Below are 13,458 nucleotides of genomic sequence, written 5' to 3' on the forward strand. Positions count from 1 at the left end.
CTTGATTTACAAGATTCGCATTGAAAATGAGGGAGAATTTGGTATGCGATTGGGGAAGGGGTTAATAACGATAATGTCAACAAATATTGTATTTTGTGATATCATATTACCCAAACATTGTGATTAGTTTAAAACAAATGCATTTATATATCATCAGGGAATGTCCAAAAATCAAGGTTACTTTAACAATGGCAAAATCAGATACAGTAAAAGACAGATAAATCTGCGTTGTGTTATTTAGTACCCTTACCTGGATTCCCGTATCACCACGCACCGCTATGACGTTATTTAGGAACTCTAACATAGGGCATAGGTTTTTCAGCGTTCATTTGTGGTACCTCTGATTTTATCGCCATTTACAATTTGATGTTTTGACAGGTAATTTTTACGAAATAATTTTAATTGTTTTGTGTTTCATTTGGAACTTATAACTGAGATTATTCTTTAATTGTTAAAATCAAATGTTGTTCTATATATTGAATGTTTCAAATAGAACATCAGGATGGAAATTTGGCTACAACTATATGTTGTCATCAGCTGATTTTGAGAAGATAATTTTTTTAAATAAACACACTTTATGCTTAAGGTAAATTCTGTTTCTGGAGCAGGGAGGTATTTTAAATACCTGTGTTTATAATTATCACGACATTAAAATCTAAATGTATATATAAATCTGAACATGTCGCCTGGTGGCTGGTCACTCTCTCCCTGGTAGTCCAAATAATTGTACGTTGACGGATTTTTTTTTAGATTTTTGATATGGCAAATCCTTCACGTACAAATTGTTTAGTATCAAAAGTGGGTAGTTGTTCCGATCAGGATTCCGGGTTAAAGCATATAGCGTCTATAAAATATCATAAAAACAAGAAATATTACCAGATAATGTTATTTTATATTAGTTCCGTACACAAAAATTAAATATCCAACTTATAATAATGAATTTGACGGCTTTTCTTCATTTCATTCTGTCAAAACATAACGATGTATACATGAAGGGCACCTGCAAGGCTTTAGGGCACAGTTTTAAATCGCTCGGAACATTTCGGCCATGGCGATTGTATAACGAGGTCTATCTCGAAGCTTTGTCGGAGGAGGCCGAGTTGTTACGATTGTATCGAGTTGTTCCCCTTCGCATAATTGTTTTCTGTGTCAGTCAACTTTCGTTTTATTGGAAAGGTAAACAACTTGTTTTAATGCATTAAATGCTTGTTTAGTGCAAAATAACATTTCACTTACATGGTAAAATATGAATATAACTCTTTATGATCAATTTCAACCATAAAATACTTCACTTAAAACAATTTCAATATTTTTAAAACACCCCCGTTTTTTGCACATTCCCGTTTAGACGTTAGGGATTGGAAGAATCCCGTATAACACACGTCTATTATTTTAGACTATCTCCCTGGTTTACTTAACTGGGATCCAGTCATTTCATAACCTTTCCCTCAGTTAATTTCTAACTGTTAAGAAATCAATTGGTCATTTTGTAAATATAAAATGAGGTGATAAGTGTGCCATTTCTCACCTTGTTTAAATTAGAAAGGTGCAACATTCCTCAAATTCTACAGAAATTTATGGTAGTAACATGTTAGCGTCACAGTGAAGTTCTGTACAGTGATGATGGGGACATAATCAGTGCTGTTGACAATCAGACAAAGGCTCTTAGAAGACTATGACAATGGGTGTGCAATGTCTCTATGAGGCAAGTTAAGTCTTGGACACCATAACATTGGTACTTCTGTATGATCACCACGTTACTCATGAACAGCATCACTCTCAGCTGATATCTTCATTGTCAAAATTATCAAGACTTCCTTAGCACACTGGTGGTCTTACAGGGAACTCGTCATTGTCAATATTCTACCCTGAAGACAATTCTACACCAAAATTACCTACCCTGGTGTTGATCTACATTGAAGCTATATTTACATTCTATAATCTAAAACAAGGATTATTTCATCTGCTGCTCTTCTTATACTTTTTGAGTTCTCCTACAGGTAAATCTAGGATGTTCTCATGAATATTACATGTATATGCATTTATTTAGTTCACAGAACAGTTAAAGTGACACAACATTACTATAAATTATAATACATATAAAGGAAGTAAGCAATGATTGATTTCACAAAAAACATGTAAACAGGTACATTTTAAACAATATTGATAATAATCATTCCTATTGGGAAATATTGATAATTGCATTTGAGGTGTTTTCGACCCTTGATTTCCTGATTTTTAGTTGTTGTTGAGCATTTGGTGCTGATAACAATAAAAAAGTATTAATTATTTAATACACCAGATACTGAAAAGACATTATAAGCTTTCACTACTTGGTATGACTTGATATTCATTCTCGACTTGCATTCTTGTCTTGACTCATCCCTACACTAGCCAGCATTTTTTTTTTGAGATTGTTGCCCTAAACTTAGATAAAAATATTTTTAAGCCTAACAATCTGTTGTTTTATAATTCATTAAAATATTACTTTTATATACATGTAAGTTTTATTGGTCATGCAGCTTTGTCCAATCAAGCATTCCCATAATCAGGGAGATTTTCTCTTCTTTTTCTACTTACTTGCAATCAATTATTAATTGCTTGTTTAAACTGTCCTGTTTTGCAAAAAAAATGATATGGTACAATATATATTACATGATACATGGAAAGAGGATTCACTTTCTGATTTTCATAAATTTGATGAAATATCAATAATTTATATAAAAAAATCACACAAACATGTTTTTTTTTTTTTTTAATGAAATATCATGAAAAAATGCATGTAGATAAAACCTGGTATTGTCCATTCCCTTTTTGCAAATACAACCCCGGCTTCACCCAGGTGTAAGACAAAACACTCTCCTCTCAAACATTCTTTTCAAAGATGGAAAAAAACTCTATCCTGAGTGATCAACTATCTTTTACGTTGCTTTTGAGAAGAAACGTTGTAACATTTGAATAAACAGAAATACCAAACAAACCTTAACACTTTCTATCATAAATGACCTTTAAAACTGCAAATATTGGTATGGGGGTTTTGTCCGGTGTGTGTGGGAGGGATTGGAATGTATTTCATTGCATCATCATGCAATTTCAGGAAATATTTGCAATTAAGGGCAAATGAGCGCTTTTGAATGATTAATCTCATTTTGTTGTCTTTTATGATTATGGAGTTATAACCCTCCTGGGGATTATTGGGAGAATTTTATGGCTTTAACCTTGACTGACTTGTCAAAATTTGATATGGGTAAAAATATTTCAACTGTCAGATGCCTAGAAAAAAATCCTGCATGCATCTGTTTAAACATGAGGTCTGCATAAATGTTTTAAGTCTGGACTTCAATGTTATGCGTTTGATGGCTCCAATGGCAAAAATGTCATTGAAACAGAACCAAAGATAGGGTTTAAGCCAAAGAGTTATGGAATGGTTGTCATTGAAACAGAACCAAAGATAGGGTTTAAGCCAAAGAGTTATGGAATGGTTGTCATTGAAACAGAACCAAAGATAGGGTTTAAGCCAAAGAGTTATGGAATGGTTGTCATTGAAACAGAACCAAAGATAGGGTTTAAGCCAAAGAGTTATGGAATGGTTGTCATTGAAACAGAACCAAAGATAGGGTTTAAGCCAAAGAGTTATGGAATGGTTGTCATTGAAACAGAATCAAAGATAGGGTTTAAGCCAAAGAGTTATGGAATGGTTGTCATTGAAACAGAACCAAAGATAGGGTTTAAGCCAAAGAGTTATGGAATGGTTGTCATTGAAACAGAACCAAAGATAGGGTTTAAGCCAAAGAGTTATGGAATGGTTGTCATTGAAACAGAACCAAAGATAGGGTTTAAGCCAAAGAGTTATGGAATGGTGCTGCACCCTGTAGTTTTTGATAGACACCCTTCTGTCCTCATGGAGTCCAGCATGGACACCCTGCTGCCCTCACAGAATTAAAAGCTTAAGATTAAAATGTTTACATTGTTTTGATTTAAACATATAATATGCTTATAACTACTGGTACATGCAATCTTAACATATTAATTAAATGATATTTGGTAGTTGAATCTAATATAAATTCAACTAAACACATTTCCTCACATTTTCTTTCAAATTCATAATGCCAAAATTCTTTACAGCTTCATAAAATCTGCCCTCTTCTGTAGAACCCTGTCTAAATTCTGCCTAAAACCCTATAATAAAGTCATTTGATCCCGAATGTTGAATATTTAAGACAGAAAGTTTCTTTGAAGGAACACAATTCATTGGCTTGTCCGTTTTTCGAAGAGGTATTAGTAGTCAAGGTTTTGTGATAGCTTTGGTGTTGACATCGTTCTTGTGCAAAAACTTTAATTGTGTCCGTAATAAAAAAAAAAGGTTTGAGATATTAAAATAAAACAGTATACATGTTTGCCAGGAACAGTACCCCTTGTTGGACCGAAAAAACCAGCAACAACAAATTAGCATTGGCGCTCGCTCGCTCTGCGGCACTCTTGATAGTCCCCCTCGTGGTCTATGGCCAGAGCAATTTGATTGGTTTAGCAGTTTTTGACAAACTATATATAGAGGTTTCCTCTTTTCCGTCCAACTGTATGTATAATTGACGTTTCATTAGATTGTTTATCAAACTCAGTCATTATATTTGCCTTTGACCAGTTCTCACAATAAGTTTCAGTTGAACCGTCTCAAGTAGTAAGTAACTGGCCAGCTACGGTACATGTACAACTTATTGTACTTTAAATTCACTTATTTATTTGAAATTTGAACCATCTATTTTGGCTGGCAGTCAGTTCTTATTGACAACACAGTTGGACACAATAAAATCTGCCCTTAAACGTGCACGGTCTCAGATGAAATGTTTTAACAACTTTCATAAAATTTTTTGTCTTGGAACGAACCAATTTTTGCAAAAATGCATGGAAACCAGTGATATGATTATGACTGCTGACAAAAAAATTAGGTCACATGTTTTCATTATAGTTTTCAAAAATTGAATTATGAAAATCTGTGATCTGATCTTTTGTCAGCAGTCTTATATCACTGGTGGGTCAAACACAAAAATTTGCGAATTCCAAGCCAAAAAAAATGTCAAAAAGGTAAATCTGTGAGAATTCAGCTTTAAATGATCTTAAGCTTTTGTATAAAAGCAGGGATGTGATATTTCCACGGTTATCCGCAGATCTAATGACTCTAGAAACCAAACAAATTTTGTTATTTTTTAACATGTTAAAAAAAATAACTGGTCGCTTTTTGTTGTTACAGTACTTGAATTTTTGTTAATATAGACCTCCAGTTTCAAATTTAAAGTCAGGAAAGCCCTCAAAAGGGCCAGTTTTGCTTGTGCCTTAGGGTGCTTCACCCCGATTTGGGGCCTATTATACGTATAAAATCGTTACTGGCTTACTGCCCCTGAATTTTAGTGGATACATTTGTGATCTGCACTATTTCTAACAAAATTGGAGACAACTGCTTCAGTTGTACTTGTTTAATTCAAATATATGAGCACTTCATAAACCAGTTCACCTTTTAAAGTTAACAATGCTGCCATTTAAATATCGTTGTTAACCTTTAACATAGTTCTGAACAATCAGCCCATTATTGAAAAATTACTTGTCTTATACTCATCAAACAATTATGTAAAATGTGTTAAGAAACCTCCCCAAAAACAACAACTAACAAATTAACACCCTGTAGGATTCTTATTTAAATCTCTTATATGTCAACGCCAGTGACAAAATGTCTTGATATTAAATTACAAAGAAAATTCTGTGGTTTTCTTTGGATTTAGTTTCCATGGCAACAGTAGTAATTATATATGGAGACCATATTAAATATTTTGTTACCGCACATTTGCCAGGGAAATCTAGGGATATTACGTTAAATCAATACCATTGTTTGGTATATCCAGGACTCTCACATGTTTTTTGTAAATCCCAACAGGTTGTATAATTTTATGTGTGTTATTTTTTTGTCAAGGACGATTGTACTCTTAAACGGATTCGTTCAGGATATATAGGGTCAGGCAAGTTATTTTTTTGTGTGTGTGATATGTGAGCGAAATGCTTGTTTCAATGATCAAACATTATCAAATAAAAGCTCTACTAAAATGCTCTATTTTGCTGGAAAGTGTGTGTAAGGTTTTATCTTGAGCTTGGATTTACAAAATTCTGTACAATTTTAATATTAAATATCTGCCAGTTGGAGTTTCGGTCTTGGTTCATAATAGTAAGTAAAATTACTCAATTTCAATACAAACTCATTATAAACATAAAATTTGTGAGTGAGTCCTTTAAGGTTAGCCATCCATAAGGATGCAAAGATGTGTTAGTGCATTTAAGGTAGGCTGTCCATCTTTAGGATGCAAAGATGTGTTTGTGCATTTAAGTTAAGTCATCCATCAATTGGACGTAAAGGTGTGTAAGTGCATTTAAGGTAAGTCATCCATCATTAGGATGCAAAGGTGTGTTTGTGCATTTCAGGTAAGCCATCCATCATTAGGATGCAAAGATGTGTTTGTGCATTTCAGGTAAGTCATCCATCATTAGGATGCAAAGATGTGTTTGTGGATTTCAGGTAAGTCATCCATCATTAGGATGCAAAGATGTGTTAGTGCATTTAAGGTAAGTCATCCATCATTAGGATGCAAAGATGTGTTAGTGCATTTAAGGTAAGTCATCCATCATTAGGATGCAAAGATGTGTTAGTGCATTTAAGGTAAGTCATCCATCATTAGGATGCAAAGATGTGTTAGTGCATTTAAGGTAAGTCATCCATCATTAGGATGCAAAGATGTGTTAGTGCATTTAAGGTAAGTCATCCATCAGTAGGATGCAAAGATGTGTTAGTGCATTTCAGGTAAGTCATCCATCATTAGGATGCAAAGATGTGTTAGTGCATTTAAGGTAAGTCATCCATCATTAGGATGCAGAGACGTGGAAGTGCATTTAAGGTAAGTCATCCATCAGTAGGATGCAAAGATGTGTTAGTGCATTTAAGGTAAGTCATCCATCATTAGGATGCAAAGATGTGTTTGTGCATTTCAGGTTTACAAGCCATCCATCATGAGGATGCAAATATGTGCATTTTAGGTATTAACATCAATATTATAATATACTATAATGATATTATTTATTAAAGGGAGGTAATAAACAATTTTTTTTCTATGATTATATAGCAATTGTATTTATTTGTTTCTTAAAGAACATAGCCCCTATATTTTAACAAACTCTTGGTAAAAACGTAATTATTCAAACCTAAAGGAACTCGCTTTTGTTTTTGGACCAAAAATTAGTTTTCTCTGTAATGCATATGAAAACACTTATTTAACTCTCTGGTATTGAAATGTGATGGAAATTTTGACCTTTTAACAATACATTGATAACAATGTGATAATGTCAATCAAACAATCACGCAACAGCAAAGCCATTATTAAGTGACCATTAGTGTTATCAACTGTAATGAAAATTGTGATCTTCAAAGACAATTTTTGAGCAAATATCAACATTTGCTGAAGGGTTTTGGCTTTTGGTATCACTTATTTTAGTTTCAGCACTCTTACAAAAAAGTGCATTTGACATATTATGAGCAAGTCCCTTTAACATGATTTCAATGGAAGTGCTCTTTCATTTCAATGGAAGCACTCTTTGATTTTATTGGAAGCGCTCTTTGATTTCAATGGAAGCACTCTTTGATTTTAATGGAAGCACTCTTTGATTTCAATGGAAGCACTCTTTGATTTTAATGGAAGCACTCTTTGATTTTAATGGAAGCACTCTTTGATTTCAATGGAAGCGCTGTTTGATTTTAATGGAAGTGCTGTTTGATTTTAATGGAAGTGCTCTTTGATTTCAATGAAAGTACTCTTTGCTTTCCTGGAAGCACTCTTTGATTTCAATGGAAGCACTCTTTGATTTATAATGGAAGTGCTCTTTAATTTAAATTAGGGATGGAAGCGAATATCCGAGTATTCGGATACCAAAATGGGTATTCGAATATTCGTTAAGAATTAAAATTTCAATGAAATAGCTTAGCAGAGACATAGCAATTGTTATAAAACTTTTCAGATGAAATATTTCAGGTGATCAACAGTGTCTGTCGTGAAGCGGGTATGTGTCACAAATCGTCTGCTAATTGGGTGTTTGCACAAGGCGTGATATTGTGTCCTTGTGCAGCACCCTGTGAAGTTCTATGACCTTGTTTACAATGGCATGTGTTGTTTTATGATTTTATTGACACTAATTGGCACTAGTTGATATTAAACGGATTGATCATTAATCCGTAGGAATTGATCGTCTAATCACAAGATAAGGGTCGTGCAATCAAAGCTATTAATGACCAATCATATTTTTTATGAATATGCATGAAGAAATTATTGCCATCTGAACAATAAATACAAAAACAAATTTGTTTATCTTTTCACTTTTCAATAAAATACTTATTTCATATTTTTCATACGATATGTAAACATGTTTAGTTTATTAATAAATAAAAAAAGTACACACATGTAAATAAAGAAAAATCAGATCGTCTTTTTGTCTTCTTATCTTTTCCGCAATTATATCCTTCATTACAAAACACTGCAGAAATTGTAGGTATTGCATTAAATCAAACAATGTAATGAAATAAAATTACAATCGACTATCAAATCATCAAAGCGTGTTTAAACAAGAAACCTGCTGATAAATATCAAACTCGAAAGCACGTGGCAGTAACCAAGCAACCACCTCGGCCGAAGTGACTATCATATTCGCGAGGTGTTTATGTGGTATTCATCATGAGTTTTATGACGTAAAATGAGTTGTTTAGCTTTGATTATAACATTATAAATTATTAAGACTGAGAAAGAATAAATGAAAAAGTGAAATTGCCATATGACGAATTATAAATTAAGTGGACAATTATGTCAAATAACAGAAGGTGGGTGACATATAATAGGAAATTTACTTATTATGAAAACAATTTGATACGAGTATCCGGATAGTATTCGAATACTTGATACGAATATCCGGATACCAATTCGGTATCTGGTTTCCATCCCTAATTTAAATGGAAGTGCTCTTAGTTTTTTGATTGAAAAAAAAAATAAAGCATATTATGTTCCTGGTTCTATTTTTTTTATGAAGTCATTATCATTAATGCTGTGCAGTTCGTACGATATGAATGTCGTTTTCCCTGCAGAGAAGAAACCACTAGAATCATACAAGTATTGTAAACATTTCGTTGGTTCATGAATATTGGATTACAGACAAACTTTTGATGTGTCACATTGCTTTTAGCAAAGTGTCGAATGGTGTCATAAAAGTGATTTTCCAAGGGGATAATTGTAGCACTATGGTTAAGTAATACCTTCTCCGCTATACTGCAGACCACTATACCCTAGAGAGAGGTGACGATAGTATCATATGGTCACGCTCAGCGTTTCTGTTGCACGGGATTGTATTTCAAAACTCTAATTTTGTCATGAAATGTGTGAAGACTGCAGCTTTTATGGAAATATTTTTGTCTAGTGTTTATTTAAAGATGTGATGTTGTTTCGATAATGTGATGGGGACATAGCACGCAGTTGGCCGGAATAAAATAATGCCTACTGATAGTTCTCCTCTCGATATTTTTGTTTTATGGGTTATTAAGTCTGAAAAAACGTGATACAATTTGTGGTTTAATAATTTGTTGGCTAATATGTTGTTGTCTTTTATCATTGAAAAATAGAAGTGAACCGTGACCAAGATATCGGTGGATTATCGTCTTTTTTTAACTTCATTCCTGGAACTTTTTTTATGTTAATTTCATCTGTTGTAGAATGAATTATGCATGAATATTGTTGATATTAATCAACATGCTAGTTATTAAATGATTAAACGATTAAATAATTCAACTCCTTCTACTTTTTTACATTCCGATATGGGAGTTTATATGTGGACTTAATCAAAGGAGAAAATCTTAAATATGGTACAAGTTCCAATTACAGACCAAGAATTTAAAACTGCTCTCTCACAGATTGACAGTTTTGACAATATTTTAGTTTTTGTCTCAGAATCAGCTGACATTGGTATTAAATTTAATTCATTCATATAAGTTAACTCACAATAGAACCGTTCTCACTTGTTTTGGAAACTGCCGATTTTTTTTCTCCTTAAAGCGTTAGTAATGCATTTAGCTATAAATCATAATCAAACGTAAATATGAAAAACAGCAATCTGATCTTTTGTCAGCAAACTTGTATCACTGTTTTCCAGACATTTAAGCAAACATTTGTTCATTCCAAAACAAAAAATGTTAAAAGTTATCAAAAAGGCCAATCTGTGAGATTGCTGCTTTAAATGGCTTTCCATTATAACTCACTTCTGGCATGATCGTTACATTAATTTCAGATGTGATGCTGCCGTTCAAGACCATTTAGTGTTGAAATTTCATTCATTGATAAAACATAAATTGTCTCATGCACTTTGAATGATGCCGATGATTGCGCAACATTTGGTTTAATTGATTATATTTATTCTATTTTCAGCAGGCCAGCAATTATGGAAGAAGACGAGAAACTAAATGAACAGTTGAACTCAAAATATGGGATGAAATTGCATAAAATGTGCAAACGATGAGTGTTGTGATGGCATAGTTTAAAACAGTTTCATTTATCATTCGTTGGTTGTGAAGATTTTTATATTACCCTAATGAAAGAATCAATTTCTACCGAAGGTTGTGTGAACAGTTTAGCTAGAATGGACTCCACTGATGATGCTTACTACAGCGACATGACAACGTCAAATATTAGTGTCACTTCTGGGCCTGTCAGTAGACGTTCACATCAGAAACACCATCGACGTCATCATGACCACACTTTGAAATTGGTCAATCAGAACACAGAAAGAGAGAATAGCAGTCCAGACAGTGATGATTCAAATCCCGGACAAATATTTTCGTTCCGACGGACGGGAAGTGAAAAAATTGCTCTAAACAAAGGGACGTCACTCCCGTCAGAACTTAAAGAACTCGATGGCGAGACTTGCGACTGTCATTGTGGTGCCTGCTGCAGTTGTCGTAGTAATCATTCTCAAAATCGGCACTCGCAAGGTTGCCCTGTACACAATTTTATTTGTAAGAAATTATCGGACGGGGCTGACTGCCAGGTCTCGACAAACAAAGAAACACAACAACTACCCAGTCCGACGGCCATAGAGTCCTGGGGACATTTTAGCAAACACCGTGGTAACCATTACAAGTATCGTCGAAGTGACTATTCAAGCGACAGCGATGAAGATTCTGCTGTAGGATCGAACAAAAAAAATCTCAAGACACAAATGCTTGTGAAACAAAAATCTCATTTACCCAGTTTGACATTGACTCGACAGAGTTCCTCATCCTCGGCACGGAGTTACGATAAATCGCTAAACAATTCCATAGACCCCTTGAACTCCATGGATGGAGTTAATCCACTGACATTTAAAGAAAGGGTCAAAGTAAGTGTATTAACCCTTTGCATGCTGGGTAAATTGTCTTCTGCTCGAAAATGTCGTCTGGTTTATTCTAAATTTCTTTCAATTTACTTAAAACTTTGGGGATATATTGACTGAGTGGCAAACAGCTTGGAACCTGACCAGGCACCGAGTTACTCAGCGTCTGGTCTGGTTCCAAGTTGTTTGCAAAGCCTTTAAAATCGCCATCAGCAGCCTAAGGGTTAAATTACTTAAATTTTATGCTTTACACTCTGACTCATGATTTTAGCTAAATGGTGACCATCTTGTAGAGTTTTAGCCAAGTTGATGCAGAAAAGGGACAGGGTGCTTAAGGAGAAAGGGGCTCATTTTGTCAGGCTTTGAAAATTTGAACATTTAAAATTTTACAGAAAATATTAGGAATTATACTCAATTGAAGGTTTCAAAAGTCAAATATTAATTTTTAATCATATTTGAAGTTTAAATCAAGACTAAAGAAATATTAGATTATCTTGAGCATTTAATTCTATGAAGGTCGGAAGGTTTTCCATGCTGGTCTCCATAAGGGCAGAAGGGTGCTACTAAATAGGACAGGGTGCAGCACCCTTCCATAACTCTTAAATGCTATCTAATTAAGTCAATTCTTAACATATTTGATTTCCTAAAATGTTCATTGTTGGATTTTAAAAAAAGTGTTTAACATTAACGTGTATATACTAATGGCCAAAAGTCGTGTTCGGTATGGTTTTCATTTGTGCCTTGCAAATCCTCAATGCCAATTTTCAACACATTACTACATGTAACTGTACCGGCAGAACTGGATCAAATTTCAAAACTCTTTTTTCATTGAATGCATATTAATGTCCTTTTTCCATCGATAACAAATTTATGAGTGTGCGATATAAAACAAAACAGATATTGTAGTTTTTGTGGACTGGACAAGACTTTTGGATATTGTAGTTTTTGTAGACCGGACAAGACTTTTGGCCATTAGTATATATTACATTCACTTAATGTTATTTTTTAACATAAACATTTTAATAGTCAAATTTGAAGAAGGGAGTTGATCATTAAAGTACAGTCAAAACTCGCTATGTCAAAGTCGTTGGGAGCTCAGAAAATACTTTGAGATAAAGAACATTCAATATAACTGAAATATATACATGTAGGTGTATAATTAAACCAAAAATAATCGAAAAAAATGTTTGACATGACCAGAACATTGTAATAACAGAGTTTGACATAGCAAGCTTTAACTGTATACATGTATATATTACATCAAATTAATGAAAATAAGGTATTTTAGATAATATTTAGTTATTATTATACATCTGACCAGTGAAAAACTATAATTAGAAAAAGAATACACTGTCCAGTAGGGCTTTTTCAGAAAAACTTCTGGATCGAGACAATTTTAGTGATTTATACCATTAAAATGAGAAATAACTCCAATAAAAGGGAAATAGCTCCAATAAAAGGGAAATAGTCAAAGAGGGAATAATGTTATTTTAATCATTTGCATAAATCTTCTTGTTTAATTAAATTCAGGGCCATTTTACCAGTGATGGGGAAGACACCATATGTAGCCCTTTTGTTGGGGAATTTCAGAGGCTATTTTGCGGAAATAAACAGGGTCTGGCCCCTGGGGAATTAGCCTCGGTTACGTCAAAAAAGGGTAAAAAGGCCCTGAGATTTAAATTAGACTTTTTCTCACAATTTTGGGACATCTTATGGAGCAAATTAGGAATTGCTGTCATTTTTGGCATTTGGGAAGTAGGCTGATTTCGGCCCTTAATGACTTTGGAGATTTTATTTTATCTCTATGCAATATAGAATCAAATGATACCAAAGCTATAAGGGGTCACTAGGCATCCAAATTTAACAATATTGCCAATGGCTTATTTAAATGACTAAAGTGTCCACATCTCACCCACGATGTAATGGGTTCTATCTGTGGTATAGTGGTAAAAGTGTCCACATCTAACCCACAAGATTGTGGGTTCTATCTGTGGGCTAGTGGTAAAAGTGTCCACATCTCAC

At 33.8% G+C, this 13,458-nt stretch overlaps 1 protein-coding gene across 1 annotated transcript in view; it reads left to right on the top strand.

The window, feature by feature from the left end:
* Positions 1-327: 327 nt before the first annotated feature.
* Positions 328-13,458, top strand: part of LOC128218185 (uncharacterized) — a 40,080-nt gene continuing 26,949 nt past the window's right edge. Inside the window, exons 1-2 of the mRNA XM_052925767.1 lie at positions 328-378; positions 10,494-11,442. Coding sequence (XP_052781727.1) covers positions 10,657-11,442 — 786 coding nt within the window. The 5' untranslated portion in view covers positions 328-378; positions 10,494-10,656. The remainder of the gene's footprint in view (positions 379-10,493; positions 11,443-13,458) is intronic.

This window comes from Mya arenaria, chromosome 14 (assembly GCF_026914265.1).
Source record: "Mya arenaria isolate MELC-2E11 chromosome 14, ASM2691426v1".
Lineage (NCBI taxonomy): Eukaryota > Metazoa > Mollusca > Bivalvia > Myida > Myidae > Mya > Mya arenaria.